The sequence below is a fragment of the Humulus lupulus genome, chromosome 2, assembly GCF_963169125.1.
Source record: "Humulus lupulus chromosome 2, drHumLupu1.1, whole genome shotgun sequence".
Classification (NCBI taxonomy): domain Eukaryota; kingdom Viridiplantae; phylum Streptophyta; class Magnoliopsida; order Rosales; family Cannabaceae; genus Humulus; species Humulus lupulus.
This window is the reverse complement of record NC_084794.1, coordinates 86863326-86885635: the sequence shown is the minus strand read 5'-3', so window position 1 is coordinate 86885635 and position 22310 is coordinate 86863326. Positions and strand designations below refer to the sequence as shown.

General features: G+C 36.9%; 1 protein-coding gene and 1 non-coding gene across 2 annotated transcripts; one reads left to right on the top strand and one right to left on the bottom strand.

Annotated features, from left to right (window-relative positions):
- Nucleotides 1-5172: 5172 nt before the first annotated feature.
- LOC133820752 (small nucleolar RNA R71) lies at nt 5173-5281 on the bottom strand. The gene has a single exon (XR_009887152.1). It is a non-coding gene; the product is annotated as a small nucleolar RNA R71 (small nucleolar RNA).
- A 4516-nt stretch (nt 5282-9797) lies between these two features.
- On the top strand, nt 9798-10493 carry LOC133814488 (uncharacterized). Its single transcript, XM_062247442.1, has one exon. It carries the CDS (start codon nt 9798-9800, stop codon nt 10491-10493), a length of 696 nt encoding a protein of 231 aa, XP_062103426.1.
- The last annotated feature ends 11817 nt before the right edge of the window (nt 10494-22310 follow it).

Here is a 22310-nt window from a genome sequence, read left to right as displayed (position 1 = left end):
TAGTTCGTAGTTTAATCCCCGTCGCTAAAAGTTTTTAGCTACCAAAAATTTTGATAGCAAATGTATTTTATTAGCTACCAAATATTTAGTAGCAAAAAATATTATATTTAGTAGCAAAATAATTAATTCCTTGTGACTATTAATTTTATTTGCTACATAAGTTGGTAGTAAATTAATTTATTTTTATTAATAAAATGATTAATAGTAATATTATTTTTCTAGTAAAATTTGATTATTTAAAATGATTAGCTAATAACATAATTTTCACTGTTTCATGCGTGATAGTTTGTATTAAGAAGCTAACAAATTATATTTGTTAAAATATTATAATATATATAAATAAATAGAAACTCATGGAAAATGTTAAAACTAAATATAAAATTTAAGATAAATATATATGGCATTCATATAAATTTTATATACATAGAAGATGCAAGCTAAAAATGCATACAAAAATTACAAGATACAAATTTCATATACGTTGAAGCTGATATTGTTTAATTTATATAAAATTACAAGATGGTATTTATTATAGGCTTGCTTCAAAGTGTAGACCATATCCCTTCTACTTTCCAATCTTTCAAGTTTTGTACAAAAATCTGTAAAGGAGAAAAACAAAAACAAAATACAATTATTAGTTATCTAATGAATTGGTGTATATTTATATATATATATATATATATATATATATATATATGAGAGATTGAGAGAGACATTACTCGCCTGGAATGATAGTTGCGAGAGAAAGAAGGTTGCAGATGAGAGACAAAGAGAATGATAATTATTTAACTAAGAGAAGTATAAGGGAGATGATTCGTTGCTTGATTCCATCTATTTAATACATATAAATATATATGCTAGATTAATATACTGTAGAGAAGCAAGCGGTTTGTAGAGAAAGCGGTAGTGTTAGTGGTTAGATAAAGTGTGTGAGAGAATGTACATGTAAGGCGGTTGAAATTTGCTAAATTAATAAATGTTTATTATATGATTTATCTTATACAGATAGAATTAATTTATTCTATAAGTATGTGTATATATATATGCATTATTATATATAATTACTACAAATATTTTAACATAACTATTATATATTAAGCCATATACTTTTAACTACCAAAATTTTAGTAGATACTTATATTGTTATAAAATACTAGTAGCAAAAATTTCAAAACTTAATAAATAGAAATTTAGTTTTTGCTACCAAATATTAGTAGCTAAAAATGTCAGATTTTGCTACAAAAATAAAATGGTAGCAAATAATATATAAAGTAGACAATTTTATATTTTTGGCGCAAATAAATTTAGTTACTAAGTAGCTAAAATTATAAATTACCTACTAATAAGTTTGGTAGTAGAAATATTTGGTGTTTTATTTTTAGATTTTACTACTAAACCATTTTGCTACAATAATTTAGTGGCAAAATATAACTAATTGCTACCAATAATATTAGGTAGCTAAAAAACATTTTTCTTGTAGTCCTGCTGCCTTTTCTCTGTTCGCAGCATGCCACATGGCGCCCCTAGCTCTCGCCTCGCGTCCGAGATCCCCAGACCTACGTGACCCACCTGTAGCCTCGGATTTGCCAACTCGCACCTGCTCGGCCGCATGACCCAGCGACCTGCGAGCACCATCCGGCCTAGCTTTGGCCCAAGCCCGCCTGCCACCTAACACTTGCTGCCTGCCTGCTGCAATTGTGTGCTCCTCGGTCCACGTGCGAGCCACTTGCAACTCCAAACCCCCACGTTTGCACCTACATGGCTGCATAAGAGAACACAATAAATAATAACAATCATAACAATAAAACTAATATTAATAATAATAATTTTGATTTGTAAATCAGATTTTATTATTAATTTTTTAGTTTTATTTTGTAAACCCCAAAGTTAGTTAAATTGTATTTTAACCCTATAAATATGACCTTATAATCTAAGTTTTTGTATGTAATTTTTGGAGTAGAAAAATTATAGCAAAATTTCATCTCACTTTTCTCATATTTGTTTATAGAATTTTTGTGAGAATGATGTGCATAATGGCCTAATCTTCTTTGGAAGGTTAGGGATGATCCCATATGCAAAGCGATGTTATTTATAGTTTTGATTAAATTTATGTGTCTTTAAAGTTTATACATTTGAGTATTTATGTTCCTCTATCATCTTCTTTATGTTTACTTATTGTTGCTAATATTATATATAGAATTAATCATGCTTTTTCTATGTATTTAAAGTTAGTATAAATAATATTGATGCTTAGTTTTATGTTCAATCTTTTATTGTATTATGGCCTAATAGCATAGTGCATTTTTAGATTTTTCATAAGATTAACATATTGCTTCCAAAGTAAGAGCATACTTGCTAAAATATATTTTTGTGAAACAAGCATGCACTTTAATGTTAAATCTGTCAAATAAGTAGTTGGGATATGAACTATTTGTTTGTGTAAATTTTATGAATTAAAGATCTAAATAGCTAAACAATGCGTGTGGGTGATTCTTGATACCTTTCTATTATCTAATCTTGGATTACATCTTATTTCTATTTGCTTTATTTTAACATCAAATTCTCAAACCAAAAATCATAAATCCATTTCCCTTACTTTTCACTAACTTTTTGTGTTTATTTTTCCGCGAAAATTTTTGTTTTTAGTTACCTCCTTGTGGAATCGACCACTCATCTATACTACAAGCACCACTAGTGGATGTCACATTTTGAGCGTTAATCAAATTTTGGTGTCGTTGTCAGGGAGGTAGTTTTCAAGAGTTTAGTGGAATTTGTACCAAGATATTAGTAACTTTATTTATATTTTTATTGGTATTAATATTGTGTTAGCATAGTATTCTTCCTCTTGTGTGTGTTGTATTTTTTTTCCATTTGCTAATCTTTAGTTAATTTGAATATTGTTAAAAAAAATTTAGTAATATTTTTTTCGGTAAAAAAAACAAAAAAAAATGTATATATTTCTTCTATATAAAAGTGTGTAGATAATGTCAATTCTTGATTTTAATGGTTTGTTTTGTTAACTTTAACATAATATTCTAAATATTTAACGAAATATAGTTTTAAAACTAATTAAAAATAGATATTTATTAATTATATTAATATAAATTCAAATATTATAAAATATCATTATTATAATAATATTTAATATAAAACTACTATATAATAATTATATTAATATAAATTCAAATTTAAATGTTATAAAATATCATTATTATAATAATATATAATACAATATTAAATATTTAATAATTATATTAATATAAATTTAAATGTTATAAAATATTATTATGATAATAATATATAATCCTAAATTTTTACTAATTATATTAATGTGAATTCAAATATTATAAAATATTATTATCATAAAAATATGTAATAAAAAATAGATATTTAATACTTATCTTAATATAAATTTAAATATTATAAAATATCATTATAATAATATATAATACATAATCTTAATTTTTATTAAAAAAATTATCATTAATGTTTAAAAATGGTATCATATTATATATATTTAAAAAAATATCATAAATAATATTTTGGTTAAATTTTTTATTTAATATGTTTATGTCATTTTTTATATATAATATTATTTATTTATTTAAAATTTATGTGACAATGATACAAATGTAATAAATATAATTAATAAATTCTATAAATAAATGAAATAAACTTGCATTTCACATAGTTTGTATCTAGTATATATATATATATAAAAAGAGAAAAATGTAAAATAAAAAAAGTATAGATATTTATCATATTTTTTTTTCTTTTTCATTTCGGTTACATAAAAAAAATTATATATATATATATATACTTAACGTAAAAAAAATAAAAATAAAATATTTAGTTATCTAATTTTATTTTCACTTTTAGTTAATTCTAATTTCATTTTTTTTTCTTAATTTTTTTTTATTTTCTTAGTATAATAAATATTTGCAAAAAAAATTAAGCTTGTTATTTTATCTTCATTAAAAATTAAAAAAAAAATACATATTCCTTGATAAATAGTGTTAAGTAGTTTGATTCATCTCCTTACTTTTATTTTTGTGTTGATTATTTTAGAGCATTAAATTTTCTTAGTTTAGACCTTTCTGTCTCTTTGTTTTAGCTTTCCTTAAAATTTAGTTCTTCCTTGAAAAAAGAGCATAAAATTATTCATAAAATTTCAATCATAAAACGCTTAATATTGAGAACAATTGTGTAATATTACAAATGGTAAAAACAAATATTGTTCCGTCTAGAAAGATTGGTTATTAAATAAGGTTTGTGATAGTGTTACCTCCACAATTAGCTGGGAACTTCGGGGAGTTCTGTCTAAGGCAAGTGTGGGTCTAAAGCGGTACATTGGCAACCTTTCCAATCGGCCTGGGAACATTTCGTGTGTATAACTTTGCACTATTACATTTTTTAACTTATTACTATACGAAAACCAAGCTTGTTCTGTCAAAATAAGCAATTTCACTCTGCTTAAATATTTTTTGGTCGAAATTTTTTAACTTGTGATCCTCCATACTTACTCAGTAATCTTGGGGAGTTCTAGTAAGGCGTTGGAGATCACCCTAAAGCCTCCAAATCTACCAAGGAACAAGTTTAACAAAAAAAAAAAAATCAATAAAAAAAAATCAATGAAAAAATAATAAAATAAAATAAAATAAATTTAATTCTCATTTCCAAGAGTGGATGAATCATCACGAAACTCCTAGTGAAACTTCTTCCAATTCATCCACTACTTCTTTCGTCCTTCCACCATTCCTGCTTCTCCACACACCTTAGCTGGTAATAATCCGTTCGCAATGGCTCACAATAATGAACCAAGAACTCTCAATGACTACCTCCATCTTACTCGCACTTTTACGCCTATATGCATTATATTCTTTCCTAATATGTCCACATTAGACTTTAAACCTGGCATGGTTCAACTCTTGCCCACATTTCATGGAATGGAAAATAAAAGCCCATACGTGCATATTAGAGAATTTGAGGAGGTAGTAGCCACGTTTTATAACCGAGCTGAAAACGTCGATTCTATGCGACAAAAGTTCTTCCCTTTCTCCTTGAAGGACAAAGCCAAAATTTGGTTATACTCTTTGAGACTGAGGTCTATTGGAACATGGTAGGAAATGAACAAATATTTCTTCTTGAATCACTTCCCCAGCCATAGGACCAACAATAAAAAACGACAGATTTCCACATTTTCCCAAAAAGATAATGAAATGTTCTATCAAGTCTGGGAAAGATTCAAAGATATGTTAAATCAGTGCCCTCACCATGGCTATGAAAACTGCCGTTTGGTCAGTTACTTCTATGAAGGCCTCACAAGTCATGAACGCCAATTTGTAGAAATGCTATGAAATGGTAAATTCCTCGAAAAAGAGCCAGACGATGTTCTTGAATATCTCGAAGAAACTACAAAAAAAAAAAATCTCACACCTGGTGACAGGTGTCGTATGTCGTATCAAATTTAAATACTTATTTTATCAATCACTTATACCAGCTACTTCAATATAGTGGTAAATAAAGGTCGAACCCACGAAGACTATGATCAAATTATTATTCAAAATAAGAACTAAACAGAAATTAGATAGGGAGTATAGTTTTAAAAAATGAAAACATAAAATAAAATGATGATTAAAGATTAAATAACTAAAGATAAAACAATATTAAAGAAATATTCAAGCATTACTTTCCTCCTTCGACAATCAATCTATCAACAATGACAAATAATATTCTCTATTCCCAATTAAACTATTAATCCTGCAAATAACACTTACACAATCAATTATCACAGTTTTCCTATTATAATTAATTAAAGCTAAGCGCTCTTAATTAATCATTTTTACCTAGCAATAAACTCATTAAACATGCGATCTATTTAACCTAGTAAAAGCATTACACTCTATGGAAATAGATTAATCTAGGCAACAAATTCATTAAGCATGCAATTCATTTAACCTACGTTCTATTTTTCATCACAATCAAGATACTCATCACAATACCCTAATTTCAATTTATCACTCTACTTAGAATCCTAAACTATTAGGTGAATAGAGAATCCTAAGATGATAGTAGAATAATGCAAAATCCTAATTAGTTGACCACCTAACAAGATCTCACAATATTCACATTAAATTAGAAAAATAGAAACAATTTAATATAAGGGAATAGAAGGAATAAAATTTATGATTGCATTCAAGATCTCATATCTAGGGTTTAAAAAACCCTCAACTACAAAGAAAACTACTCCATAATCACATTTATATTCACAAACAGAAATATGCAATGAAAATAAATGAGCTTTGAGAAGAAAGAACAACTAGATTGAAGAATGTAGATGATGATGTCTTTTCTCATCCTCTGCTGCTCTAGCCCCTAAAATTCGCAATACAAAATTATTATAAAAGTTAACCCTAACCCCTTTATTAGTTGTTGTCTGTGTTTTCACCAACAAACATGTGGCAGTTAGGAGCCATTAGTGACAACACAAGTCATGTGGTTCTTAGAGTGTGAACTCTTTTAGGAAACCCAACTCGGCCAATACGTGGATATCTCCAAGTGAGGCCACGCCCCGAGGTCTATCCTCGAGGCGAGGATGTCTCCAGGTGAGGCCACGTCCCGAGTCAATCTTCAAGTCGTGGATGTCTCCGAGTGAGGCCACGTCTCAAGGAGTTCTCTTCACTCGCCCATCTCCCAGGTCTAGGACTTTGGTCCTCAGGTCAGAAGTAGCTGCCAGATGTCTGTCATTGCAATGGCCCACTTGATCATTTGACACATTTTTGTGAACCTCGATTAGTGGTGTCAAGTCCGTACACTCGACAATCGGCACTTCCCACTACGCCGCCTGACATGGAGAAATGTGCAACAACATCCTGATATTGTCAGAGGCATGTTCCCCATAAATTTGGTGAACAACTTTCTGCAATGGGCCTTGTGCAACCTGCCTGGGTCGTAGTCTTTATTTAATGCAACCCTTTTTGTATTAACGTAACATTAATACCTCAGGATGGGGGAATCTTGTATTAATGATAGATTATTAAAATTAATGACCCCAACCTCTATAAATAAGGCTGGGGTATCTCCTTGTTAAGGGTTCGGATTCTTAGAGAGATAAACTCTATAACTCAGTGCAATATATATGCTGCCTGAGAACCACCATTGAAGCTTGCTCAAATAATCTTCAAGCTCACTAAATACCAGAGACTTGGGGAATAGGGCTATTTTATAGCCTGAACCACGTAAAACCCTTGTGTTATTTTATATTATTTCCTTTATACTCTCAGATTAGGTAGATAGCGAAAAAGGCAGCAAAAATTTTGGTGCATTCGTTGAGAGTTTGAAGAAAGTGTGAAGAAATTAATCATGGTGACTACTCGGAGAAACGCACCAGATGATGCAACTCCCCCTGCCGGAGTTCGTGGAGAAGAAACCAGCCTTCCACCACCCCATGCCCTCCCTGAGATGGTGGAAGACTACGAAAAAAATGCTGAATACGATGGTATGGACGACGAGTATTATGAGGAATACCCTCAGCCCATGGATGCGGAGGAGACGCCAGAAGTGGTGGCGCTCCGCGACCAGGTGGCCACTCAGTAGAAACTCGACACCCAAGAGGGTAATATCGCTGCCCTACAGGAGATGGTTAATGCCATGAGGGCTACTCTGGTGGGCCAAGGGCTGCGAGTGGACCACCCTGGTGAAGTACCATCTAGGAAGCCAGCTGGTGTGCCACCTGTGCACCCAGGTAGAGTGCCTCGTGTCGACCTAGCCGGTGTGCCTCCAGGGCATTTGGCTGATGTGGCACAAGATCCGCCAGTTGGCTAGCCTCCCGTGCACCCAGCTGGAGTTGGAGCCCCATCTGTGCCACCGGATCGTGGCAAGGGTAAGAACGAAGAAAACCCTACCCCCAAGAAAAAGAAGGCTTGTCGGAACCCCGAAGACAAGCAGGCCTTGAGGCCAGCTGGTAAGGGTAAAGGCCTAGGTGCCTGAGGACACTGATAGGCTGTCAGTGCCTGTGGAGCTCAGGGCATTCCGCCCAGGCGCGCCAATACAGATCGCAGGAGGCCTGGAGGTGGTGTCCCCCCAGCACCTCGCCATCACCATAGGAACAATGGCCAAGGAGCCAACCAGTGAAACTTCTCCGTTTGTTGAGAGTGCAGCATCAGCATCTTGGTAAACTATGAAAATATCGAGTTCGACGGTGAAATGAAAGTAGCATACCTCGAGGAAAGTGGTGCATTCTGAGGTCAAACCAACCTACAAGATGACCTTAATGATCCTAGGGGTAACAAGGTACCAGACCTTTGGGACAGCCTCAATGCCCGTAAAAGGGATAACCCAGCATAAAGTGCCAACCGAAACCACAATCCCCTCAGCGCAAAGTTTGAGAGTTTGAAGAGGATACTGCTCATAATGGCCCGACGACATGGCCATGAATTTGTCTCGGAGGGCGAGGATGGAGAGTTGTGCGCTCCTCACATTGTGGAAGCCTTGTTACCATGAGGTATTAAGATGTCTACCATCACGTCTTATGATGGCAGCACAGATCCCACCGACCACCTTGCAAAGTTCAATAGGTTGATGTCAGTGCATTGCGTCTCCAAAGATGCCAAGTGTCATGTGTTCTTGATAACCTTGATGAGACCAGCAGATGAATGGTTCAAGAAAAACTAGACAGGATCCATTCATTCAATGCACCAATTGTGGTCTTCATTCCAAAGACAATTCGTAGTTGCTCAAAAGGTAAGCTTCGAGGTCAATGCTTTGGCCAGCATAAAGCAGGGACCCTTTGAGACCTTCAAAGCTTACATCAAGCATTTCAAGGAGGAAGCTGTGAGGACAAAGAGGGTCGACGATGGCCAATAGCTGATGGCCTTGCAGGCTAGCATCTGCGCAGGGTCCCCGTTATGGGATAAACCCCAGCGAAGAGGATGTCATAGTCTCGACGACTTCATTCGTCGAGCACAAGAGTATATTAACTGGGAAGATGCCCAGATCAGGGAATTCGGTGGACCCATCGCCGTTTCTGCTCCAACAACACCTAACCTCATGATTTCAGGGACCCAGCATCCGTCTTACACTCCTTTCCAAACGAATGTGGTGGGTGCCCAGTTTAGTCCAATTGTCCCGATAATTTGCTATAGTGTTGTGCCACCTGCTGGTTTCAATGCTGCTCCGACAGGATATGGAGCAACACCCACTAGATATAGTGTGTGTCAACCTGCATTCAGTGTTGGAGTTGCTGCTCCATCCCAGTCAGCCGCACCTTGTTGGACCCTTAGTAGCAGTAGATGCGGGGGAAAGGGCAAGGGCAGAAAGCCCAAAGGAAATGGGATAGCGCAGACAGGACAAGGAGCTGCCCCTGACGAGAAGTATGTCTTGCAGTACTCCGAGTACGCTGACTTAGTTTAGTGGATTCTTGGGAGAACATCTATGTGGCACGGGAAAACACATCCATTACCAAAAGACACAGCCCATTCGGAGAGACCGAGAAAGGCAAGATCCCAGCAAATTTTGTCATTTTCATAACAATGTAGGACACCACATCAATGAGAGTCGCCAACTCATAGTTGAGATCGAAAACCTCATCAAGCTGGACTAACTCCACCAGTATGCTCGGGATGGAGTACGACAGACACTAATCTCGACTGCATGAGAACCATCACCCACAACTCCCCAGGCTCCGGGTACAGTCCCCACAGCTTCGCAGCAACAGATGGTCCACGGACCTCCCCCACATCTTAAACCACGATGATGAAGTGTTGGTATTAGCTCAATTTCCAGCCCAGATTCCAAGGATGATCGACCAAGTCATCACATTCTCCAAGGATGACACTCAGATGGTGCACTTTCCACACCATGATCCTTTGGTGATCGAGAGTCAGGTTTCCAATAATATGGTGGCTCAGATTCTGATGGACAACGGGAGTTCCGTGAACATCATGTTCAAGTCAGCCTACGAGAGGATTGAGTTGACCACAAGCGACCTATCCTCGTGCACCTCAACTTTATACGGGTTCTTGAGGGAAGGTCTCATACCAATGGGCCAGATCAAGTTGCTCGTGACACTTGGAGATGTGCCTCGCCAGATGTTTAAGTATTGCACATTCATGGTAGTGGATTGTTCATCGGCGTATAACGCCATCTTGGGGCGCTCGACCTTAGTTGAGTTCGGGGTAGTTATCTCTATTCAGCACATGTGCATAAAGTTCCCCACAGAGTCAGGGATTTTCAGAGTTCGAGGAGACAAAAAAAAGGCAAGGCAATGCTACAATGTGTCTCTCAGGCAACCAATAATGGTTATTGAGGCATTGGCCCCCGAACAGCCTCTTCTCGAGAAGGTGGGGGTGCAAGTTGTTCTAGATGATGAAACCAACAAGTTGGACCTGCAGGTTCAAGATGAGAGGGCTATCGAGCCCATGGGGGAGGTTGAGGAAGTGGCCCTCGATGCCTCTGTCCCCGAAAGGAAGACAAAGGTCAGGAAAGGTCTATAGGCAGATGTCCAAGAAGCACTGGTGGGATTTCTCTGGGAAAATCAAGACATTTTCTCTTAGTCTCACTCCGACATGAATGGTACTGACCCGAATACCATTTTTCATGCCTTGAATGTCAATCTGAACATCGCTTCGATCCCGCAGAAGCAGATAACTTTTGACCAGACCAGGGTAGAGGCTTTAAAGGCGGAGGTGAACAAGCTACTTGCAAACAAATTCATTCAGGACTCCAAATATCCCAAGTGGGTATTCAATCCGGTCCTCACACCCAAGCCAAATGACACCTAGAGGACCTGCATAGAATTCTCCAACCATAACAAGGCATGTCGTAAAGACTATTTCCCGCGGCCGAAGATAGGCCAAATGGTCGACGCGACCTTTGGGTACGAGCTCTTGTCCTTCATGGACGCGTACTCGGGATATAATCAAATTTTCATGCATGTCGTGGATCAAGAACACACCAACTTCTAAACCGATAAAGGATTTTACTGCTATAAAGTGATGCCCTTCAAACTGAAGAATGCTGGTGCCACCTACCAAAGGCTCGTGAACCGTATGTTCAAGGAACAATAGGGACGGAACTTGGAGGTTTATGCAGACGACATGATGGTCAAGTCTAGAACAACCCCCAACCACATAAAGGACCTAGTAGAATTGTTTTCAGTACTTCGCAAGTTTGGGATGAAACTAAATCACCAAAAGTGCACTTTTGGAGTTGCCTATGGGAAGTTCCTAGATTTTATTGTCAGTGTTCGAGGATAGAGGCAAACCCCGAGAAGATCAAAGCCCTAGTCAATATGTCATCCCCCCGAAAGCATAAGGATGTTCAAAGCCTCACCGGGAGGATCGCTGCCCTGAGTCACTTTGTTTCCAAGGCAACTAACAAGTGCATCTCCTTCGTCAACATATTCTGTGTTGGGAAACTTATACAGGATCTTTATTTATTTTCATGTAGATCTAATATTAAACAAATTATATATGAGATAACCTAGAACATGTTTCTAAAATTGAATTCAAAGAGAAACAATAATAAGAATACTTACAGTATACGCAGTGGAATGAATGAGTCATTCCTTCAGTATCTCTAACCCTTGTATCCTTTCTGTCGCAGAGTATTACCAAGAAACTGAACCGATCTTCTATAATCTTCATAGTCTTCCAAAGTATCATTGGAATCACCTATACTAGAGTGGGAAATTCTCAACACATGAGATAGATACAGAGAGAAGAAGAGAAAATAACAAAGAGTCTTAGAAAATGACTTGTGTTTAGAGAGAATCTAAAATCTATCAGAAAATCTGACTTGTGACTTGTTTTTAGACTTATGTTTTCAACTCTCTCTAAGCACTCATTTTATAGACTCAATTAGGCCATTTAATTTAATTAAAAAATCAATAAAATGATAGCCAATTTGAAGCCCTAGGTCGAAATTATCATGGGCTACAGGCCCGTGAAATTTCCCATTTGATTATTAGCCCATTGGACTTAAAATCAAGACGTGTATTATTTTCTATTGATTTAATTAATTAAATAATTATTTAAATCCTTTATCAAATTAATTATTTATAATTTGAACCTTGATTTAAACTTATTTATTAATTTAGATACCAATTTATCTTAATTAATAAATCTACCCTAATTTCTCTTTTCTTCTCAAAATTACATAACTCTTTGAAACTATCCAAAATTGACCTGGTAAACTTTGATAATTCTAATCGATAATTAAATCAATTAATTGAGACTATCTAGATGATTTTATCCAAGGTACAATGGGGACCATGGTCCTATGAAATTAAGCTCCAATAAGTTATCATAAATCTAACAAATAAATTTACTAACTTATTAATTCCTCGTGACTCCACTAAAGACTCGGAATTACACTCTTGAATTCATAGAACGCTCTATAAAAAATATAGATACGCTATTAATTATCCATTGTTACAACCATAATTGTCACTTAATCCTCTATAGACTGTCTACAATGAGATGAGACTAAAATACCGTTTTACCCCTCATTGTATTTTATCCATAAAACACTTAGTTCCTTGTAAATGATATTTCAATAAACTAATTTAATTACTGAAATGAGATCCCTATCATTTAACACCTTGAACCAAACTAAAAGGAAACCATCATTTCACTTCTTCAACAGAAGTTATAGATGTTCATATCGATGATTAACACTCCCACTCAATTATACTACCGAGTTCCCAAGATGTAAGTATGGGCTAGTCCATAGAGTAAGCTGGTAACGAACAAGTCAAAGAACTCAAATAATACAATCAGTTAGAATAATAACCACTCAGAATTGAGAATGAATTGACCTATGGTCAACTATATGATATGACTAGAATAGATAATAGCAGTATGTTTACTTATCTTATCAACTGTCAATATCGGTCCTGTCCGATGTAACAAATACATCCGATCTTATCTACTTTGCTAATGTTCTGGAAAGAACATAACACTGTAATGTGTAAGTAGATCATATCGTAGATTGGCAAGTCAGTGTAAATCCGGTGCACTGACTAATCTTAGGACTAACTTATTTTGAACATATAATCATATTTATATTCCACTGTGATTACGTCACTATAAATAAGATTAGCTATATGCTCGGGATTTAATAGAAGTTTATATTAAACAAATAATTATGAAAATAAAACATGTGAGCAAAGTGATTGACCAAGTCAAAAAATGATTTATATTCTTTTATTGATAATAAAATGAGATTACAAAGAATTTGGGTTTTAATTTGGGCATAAAACCCCAACAGACCATATATAGAGGATTGAGTGACAATTATGGTTGTAACAATGGATAATTATTAACGTATCTATATTTGTTATAGAGATTTCTATGAATTCAAGAGTGTAATTCTGAGTCTATAGTGGAGTCACGAGGAATTAATAAGTTAGTAAATTTATTTGTTAGATTTATGATAACTTATTGGAGCTTGATTTCATAGGCCCATGGTCCCCATTGCACCTTGGATAAAATAATCTAGATAGTCTCAATTAATTGATTTAATTATCAATTAGAATTATCAAAGTTGACCAGGTCAATTTTGGATAGTTTCATAGAGTTGTGTAATTTTGAGAAGAAAAGAGAAATTATGGAAGATTTATTAATTAAGATAAATTGGTATCTAAATTAATAAATAAATTTAAATCTAAGGTTCTAATTATAAATAATTAATTTGATAAAAGATTTAAATAATTATTTAATTAATTAAATCAATAGAAAATAATACAGGCTTTGTTTTTAAGTCTAATGGGCTTATAATCAAATGGGAAATTTCACGGGCTTAAAGCCCATGATAATTTCGACCTAGGGATTTAAAATGACTATTATTTTATTGATTTTTTTAATTAAATTAAATGGTGTAATTGAGTCTATAAAAGGAGTGCTTAGAGAGAAGTCAAAACAGAAGTTTAATCACTGGTTTTCTGATAGTTTTAGATTCTATCAAAACATAAGTCCTTTTCTAAGCCTCTTTGATTATTTTCTCTTCTTCTTCTCTGTATCTATCTCATGTGTTGAGAATTTCCCACACTAGTCTAGGTGATTCTAAGGATACATTGGAAGACTGTGAAGAAAATAGAAGATCAGTTCACTTTCTTGATAATACTCTGCGACAGAGATGATACAAGAGTTAGAGAAACTGAAGGACGGACTCTTTAATTCCGCTGCGTATACTGTAAGTATTCTATTCATTGTTTCTCTTTGAATTCAATTTTAGAAACATGTTTTAGGCTATCTCGTATTAATTTTTTTAATATTAGATATACATGAAAATAAATAAAGATCCTGTATAAGTTTTCCTAACACTATGTACTCAGCCTCCATGGTGGAATCTGAGATTGCAGACTGCTTTATGCTTCTCCAAATCACAGCTCCACCCCCAAGAGTAAACACCATTCCAAAAGTAGACTTATTGTCATCGACATCAGTCTGAAAATCTGAATCGGTGTAGCCTACAGGGTTCAGAACACCACCCTTGTAGACTAACATATAATCCCTAGTTCGCCTTAAATACTTCAGGACATGCTTAACTGATATCCAATGTTCCAGTCTTGGGTTTGACTATTACCTGCTCACTATTCCCACTGCATAGCAGATATCTAGTCTAGTACACAACATGGCATACATCAGACTTCCAACTGCAGATGCGTAAGGATCTTTTCTCATTGCATCTTCCTCTTCAGAAGTCTGGGTCGACTGTTTCTTTGAAAGATGAATTCCATGGTGGGACGGTAGATGCCCTTTCTTGGAATTTGTCATTGAGAAATGTTCAAGCACTTTATCTATGTAAGTTGCTTGAGATAGAGCTAAAAGTTTGTTCTTTCTATCCCTGATGATCTGGATACCTAGAACATAACTTGCTTCACCCAAATCCTTCATCTGGAATTCAGTGCTCAACCAATTCTTCACATCTGATAATTTCTTAACATTGTTTCCAATGAGTAAGATATCATCTACATAAAGAACCAGGAATACCACTATTTTATTTGCCTTCAATTGGTAAACATAGGGCTCATCAATATTTTGTTCAAAGCCATTGGTTTTGATTATTTCATCAAACCTAAGATTCCAGGAACGAGAAGCTTGCTAAAGTCCATAAATGGACCTACTCAGCTTGCAAACTTTTCCTTCTTGTCCAGCTACTTTAAATCCTTCTGGCTGATCCATATAAATGACTTTGTCAAGCTTTCCATTAAGAAAAGTTGTCTTGACGTCCATTTTCCAGATCTCATAGTCGAGAGCGGCTGCTATGGATAGGAGGATGCGAATGGACTTGAGCATGGCTACCGGACTAAAAGTTTCCTTATAGTCCACACCTTCTCTTTGGGTATAACTCTTTGCCACCAACCGAGCTTTATAAGTCTTGATATTTCCATGAGCACCTTGTTTCTTCTTGTAGATCCACTTGCACCCAATGACCCTAAAGTCACTAGGTGCTTCCACAAAATCCTAGACAGAATTTGAGTACATGGACTCCATTTCCTATTTCATGGCTTCAAGCCATAGTTCCTTTTCAGGGCAAGCCATTTCCTGTTTGAAAGAAAACGGATCATCATCACTAGTGTCACCAACAACCATATCGGTTTCACCATCCAAACCATAGCGACTTGGGTTCCTAGAAACCCTCCCACTACGAAAAGGCTCTATGACTGGTTGCTCAGGAACAGTGGTACTTCCTTCATTTAAATCGACTTGCGTCAGTTGGACATGAAGAGTGGGAATTTCATCATCAACTCGCGTTGATGACGATGGAACATTGGTTGGTGTCAATTTTGTAACCATTTCCTCTAAAAATACTTTGCTGCGTGGTTTGAAGTTTTGGACATAGTCATTTTCTAGAAAAGTAGCATTCGTAGAAGTAAACACTTTTTAATCTGAATGACTATAGAAAAGTACACCCCGAGTACCTTTAGGATATCCAACAAACATGCAAACTTCAGTTCACGGTTTTAGCTTTCCTTCCTTTTTCCTCAGGATGTGGGCGGGACACCCCCAGATTATATAATGGCGTAAACTAGGTTCACGACCATTCCACCGTTCTAAAGACGTTTTGAGGATTGATTTAGATGACACGACATTGAGAATATCGTTTGCGGTTTCAATTTCATGTCCCCAGAACGAAGTTGGTAGAGTTGAGTAACTAAGCATGCATCTAACCATTTCCAATAAAGTTCTGTTCCGGCGTTCCGCTACACCATTTTGTTGCGGAGTACCTGGTGTGGATATCAAAAATCAACCAAGAAAAAAAAAGTTTCTAGTCCCTTAATGAAGTAAGAAGCTAAGGGGCACCAAAGGCGCCAAGTACACGATGGAGGCAGAAGATTATTATAGGCCACCAAAATGTCAGACATTCGCAGGGCCCTAGGCCTCATGAGGTCATTCCAAGCCTCCAAGCTGCATCACCTCGTAATACGCCTCTGTCACGTGCACATTCCCCTTAGCCATGCCCCTCGGAGTCAAGCCCCAGCCTCGCGAGATGCCTCCACTTTGCGCAGCACCCAGCAGCACCTCGCGCATGGGCCTCGCGAACACCACTCCGGCAGCACCTAGCTGTGTCTCGCGCATGGGCTCGCGGACACCACTCCGGTAGCACCAAGCTGCGCCTCACGCATGGGCCTCACGAACACCACTTCACACAACACCCAGCTTTGACTCGCACATGGTCCTCGTGGACACCACTCTGGCAACGTCCAGCTGTGCCTCGCGCATGACAACACCTCACGCACCACGCCTAGCCTCGTCCCGAGGGTCTCGCACCATGTGTCTCGCGCCAAGTGAGGCGCGCTTAGTCTCGCCATGAGGTGTCCTACACCATGGACCTTGCATCAAGAAGACGCCTCGCACCTGGGAGGTGTCCCACGCCTCGCCCAGGTATGCGCCTCACAACCCCAAAGCACCTGACCTCGTCTCGCGTATTCGGGCGCGCCCAGAAGGTGCCTCGCGCCCGCGCACACAGGGGTCTCGCGCCCACGCGTACCAGGACCTAACGTCAAGGGCCTCGTGGCCTCACCTCGCGCACCATCCATGCCAAGGGCATTGTGGCCTCGCCTCACGCACTAGCCACGCTAAGAGCCTCGAGGTCTCGCCTCGCACACCAGCCGCATCCTTAAGGGCCTTGCGAGACGTAGCCTCCCCAAAGCATCTCATGTCCTTAGGGGCCTCGCAAGACATAGACTCCCAAAGTGTCCCGTGTCCTTAAGGGCCTCGTGAGACATGGCCTCCCAACTCACGCCCTTTGGGGCCTCGCGAGACATGGCCTCCACTAAACACCCCTCAGCCACACACCAAGGGCCTCGCGACGTGGGGGCTGCAAAATGATGGTCTCGCAAGGTGAGATCCTAATCTCATTCACAGACATCATGCCTCATCGCACACGCAGCATGCCTCATTGAAGAGGCCTTACCTTTCTTCCCGAGACAAGTGCCACCAACGGGGCACCACTCCATGTGAGTCCCATGAGATGAAAAGTGAAAAAGGGCCTCACAACGATTCGACATGAAGTCAGAAGAGATTCGGAATGAGCCTACAGACCAAGAAGAGTTAGAGTATGGATACAGTGTCCATGCCAGACAGGTAGTGGTAGTACAAGAATGGTACATGGTCAGGACTCCCTCAGCACGCTTATGAGGTCTATACCCAACAAGTAGTGGAGGCATAATATGTTACCAAGATAGGAGTACTTTTGCAGACCCCTGACACGTACTAGAGCAGACCACCACTACCACCTGTGCTATCACCCTGACAGTGTACTCATGTACTATTTTTTCCTGAGGGACCACCATGTATAAAGGGCCATTAGAGCCCAGCTATAAATAGAGCTTAACCCCTCAGAATAGGGGGTTGGAAAATTCATTGTACACTCAGGCTATTGAGCAATATACAAAGGCTTACTCCATTGTTGATCTGTATTTTACCTTTCCTTAAGCTTATTATAAGTTCTTATCTAAATCTAAATATCTTCATCTGTTTTTCGATCTGATTTCGTTGACGAGAATTCACCGTCAACAGTTTGGCGTCGTCTATGGGAGAACAAGCATCAAGCCAACATTATTTCATCACTTCCAACAAAGAAAGATGCTAAGGCGTTCAAAACACCTACGGCAACTACAAGGCGATGAAATTCGCCAAGACAGAGTAGAGAGGAGGGCTTCCAAGAAAGGCCCCCCACCGCCTAAGCATGGAGGTAGGCCGGAGGAACCTCTTCCCCCAAGGGAGGAGAAGGAAGCATCATCCCTGGCTATTCATCCTGACGGAGGTCATTTAGATCCACTAGTGTATCCACTTCACCGGCCCATGGTGGCACCACACTCAGGCCACCAAGACCCAGGTCAATCGACGCACAGGCCAGGAAAGGGTGCACTCAGTAAGTTCCAGCTCAAGGACTTGTTTCTACAAGGATGAGATTCGAGAGTTACATAAAAAGACTCGAAGGCTGGAAACCACGATAGAAAGCATGCAAGAGATCTTAAACGACCTACTGCAAGGAAAGTCGAGCATACCCATTCCTAAGCATAAAGAGAGGGAGCGTGATAAGGGGGAAAACACTGTCCCCATAAACGATGGGGAACCCGACTTTCCACCAGTAAAACTCCCCCGACAAAGTCCCATGGGGGACCTAGGGAGACGAAATTCCCCCAGGAGCAAAGGCATAAGGAAGACGATGGTCGTAAGAATGAAGCAGAAGTCACCTCAAAAGAAGCGCCTCCTGTGGTTCCCCCGAGGAACACAACCAAAGCAAGGGTTCAGTCTAAGGACCTGCGAGACACCTTAAGCAAAAAGAGGAGGGGACTAGACACCAAAATGCGAAGCCCTCGGAGCAAGATTACCACTGTGCTTGGGGGGCACAAAGATGACGAAGAATTTGACTGTGATTCGCCCTTCACAAGGGAGATCCAGGCTGAGCAAATGCCCACTAGCTTCAGAGAGCCTCGCATGACTCCGTACAAGGGTACTACAGACCCAAAATATCACTTAGACTCCTTCAATAACTTGATGAGGTTAAGAGGGGTCAACAACAGGGCAAAGTGCCATTGCTTTGTCGTTACGCTTAAAGGAGTGGCGTACAAGTGGTTCAGGAGGTTAAGGCCAGGAACAATCAAATCGTGGCAGCAATTCTCTGATGAATTCCTTCAGCAACACCATGCAGCCTGTGATTACGTCATGCCAATTACCAGCCTCGCTAACATAAAACAAGGCGAGAATGAAATTCTGAAGAACTATATCCATAGGTTCAATATGGAAGCAACGAAGGTGGGAAGTTTAACCAAAGCGGAGCTCAAGATGGCTATTACAGCCGGAGTATGTCCAGGAAGCAAATCATGGGGTAACATGCTCAAAAGAGAAGTTTCAAATTTAGATGACTTCGAGAGAGAGCACAAAAGTACATACGTGTGGAAGAGGGCCATAAGAACTTGCACGTCGAAGAAAGCGAACCCTCCTCTAGTTGCCCTACTACCAATACGTCTGAAGATTCCATATAGATGGGGGCATCGTGCTGGAGGGGTCGCTGACCAAATTTAAAATTGAACGAGGACCTTCTAGCCATAAAAGTCCCGACCTGAAGGGAGATCACCTCAAAAATTGAAAAAAGGGTCTCAAAGTAGACACTTTCCAAAAAGGGTGTCAAAGTAGATGCTCGCAAAAAGAGTCTCAAAGAAGACGCTTGCCAAAAGAGTGTCAAAGTAGACGCTTGCAAAAAGGGTCTCAAAGTAGACGCTCGTAAAAAGGGTCTCAAAGTAGACGCTCGCAAAAAGGGTCTTGAAGCAGACGCTTTCCAAAAAGGGTGTCAAAGTAGACACTTGCAAAAAGGGTCTCAAAGTAGATGCTCGTAAAAAGGGTCTCAAAGTAGACGCTCGCAAAAGGGATCTCAAAGTAGACGCTTGCAAAAAAAGGTCTCAAAGGAGATGCTTGCAAAAAGGGTCTCAAAGAAGACGCTTGCAAAAATAGTACTATGCCTAATGACGAGATGGACGCTTCTAGCAAGAAATAATAAGCGCACGCAAAATTATATAAAAGGATAGCTAGAACCCAAGGGGTCAACATATCCTTATAGATACAATCAAGGTGCACCAAAGAGAGACTTATCGAACCCCCTATTGCGTGGGCTCCAAAGGAATATGTATATATATTTTGTATATGGGAAGTAAAAATAAATTTGAATATCATGTATTTTTAAAAGAAAAATATATAAATTTAAAAAAAAAATTCAAATGTTTTGTTTATAAATATTTTAACTTGTCCAGTTTTATTGTTAAATTTTTACTTCGTATATATCATTTATAAAAGTGTCACTCATTAGAATGTTAGTACATTCATTTCTTAGATTTTTCATAATTATTTATAAGTTGAAATTATATTTCTTTTGAAAATTATTTTGCTATATAGTTATATTTTTTTGTCCAAGATGTATGAGAAAAAATTTATATTATTTTGATAATGAGTATTTAATTATATTCACTTTGCATTTTTAAATCATTGTTGGATTTTTATTGCATAATTTCTTATCGATGTGATAAGGTCATATAATCATGAACTTACAAGAATTATAAGCTTGTATATTTTCAACTATACACACACACACACACATATATATGACTCATTCTTGAAAATGAAATATGTTCGTAATTGTGATTTATTGAACATGAAGTTCAATGACCCAATAATATATATGAGTTTGAACAAATATTAATTTATTATGATATATTGAAATCCCTACAGGTTGTATTAATCTTTTAAATATTCTCTCTATCAGGGGGAGAGAAATGTAGTTGGATCAATGAATATTTTAAAAAAATGATCCTTGCACAAAATATGAACTAGAAGTTCAAAAAGATAAAATCATACATATATGTATTCCATTTGTAAATCAGTATTATTTAAATTGAGTCAGAATGAGTCTAATAACACTTGAAGCGTAAGTGAACAAAGTAGAAATTATGAAAAAAAAATGTTCATTTGTTTCGTCCTGAAGATGTTGTAAGTAAGAGGCACTCATGAAGATACATTAATGTTATAAAGTATTGATAATTTGAACATTAAATAAAAATAGTGCTCCTGAAGAGACTCCTTAAAGAAGTTATAGACATAACAAAGTTGATAATAATTAAAGTCCTTGAAGTGGTTATATAAGTACCCATAAATAATATACATGTTTGACAAGTATGTTGAAAATAATGATATTTCTTTAAGTTGTGTCAATATGGGAGAAAATTATCATATTATGAATTATTGTCGACAATACAAAATGTTTTCATATGCAATAAACTAATATGAGATAGCAAGAATCATGATATTAAACGGATCGAGAATTATCGATGTATATATAATTTTGGCCAAAATTATATGACGCAATCCAGATAGTATAAATTTACTCACATAATGTGAAGTAAAACTTGTAGGGGTACAAATAAATATTTGTACAAGAAAAGGTAATTCTAATGAGAATTTTGTATATTTGTACACAAATGAATTATTGTACAAAATTTGCATAGACAAGAGAATGATTAAATAAAGGCATATACATATTGTTATGAGAAAATATAATCAAGATTTGATTATAGCCTGGAGTATATATGTTTTATGAGAATTGATATGTGTCATATAAACGTTGCAATACAAACTATTTATTTGGAGCTCTTAGTAATACGAGAATTTAAAATATGCCTTACTGGAAAAATTCCTGATTAGTCTCCTGGGTTTGTAATATTGACTTAATTCTTATTATTCATTGTTGGTTTAGACCATCTCCAATGAATGGTGTATAATTTGTGCCAAATTTGGCCCAAAATATGTGTCAATGATATATTTGGCCCACTTTTTGCATTTGTACTCCAATGCACAATGTGCAAACTAGCTAAAAAAACTCAATATAACTATTAATGTTTATTGAAAATATACAACCAAAAAAAAAATTTCTTATTGAATGATAAATTAAAAGTTAAAAAATTAATGATCTATATTAATAAATGGAAAAGAAGTAATTAAAAAGGATACATTTATTGTGGGCCAAATTTGGCCCATGTTATATTTTGTGCTAAATTTGGCACATATTTTAGACAACTACTAGAGTTCAATTTTATGAAAATGGACTAAAAAATAGCTATACACCACTTTTATAGCACTCCATTGGAGATACTCTTAGAAAATGTAAGCCGACAGTATACAATGAAGCATAAACTAGATATGGAAGATGTTTGAAACCCAGAAATGTAAGGGTCTGATTGGTATATATATGAATCTCATTTTATCATTTTAAAAACTTGAAAACAATGAAACCTACAAGAATAACTGATT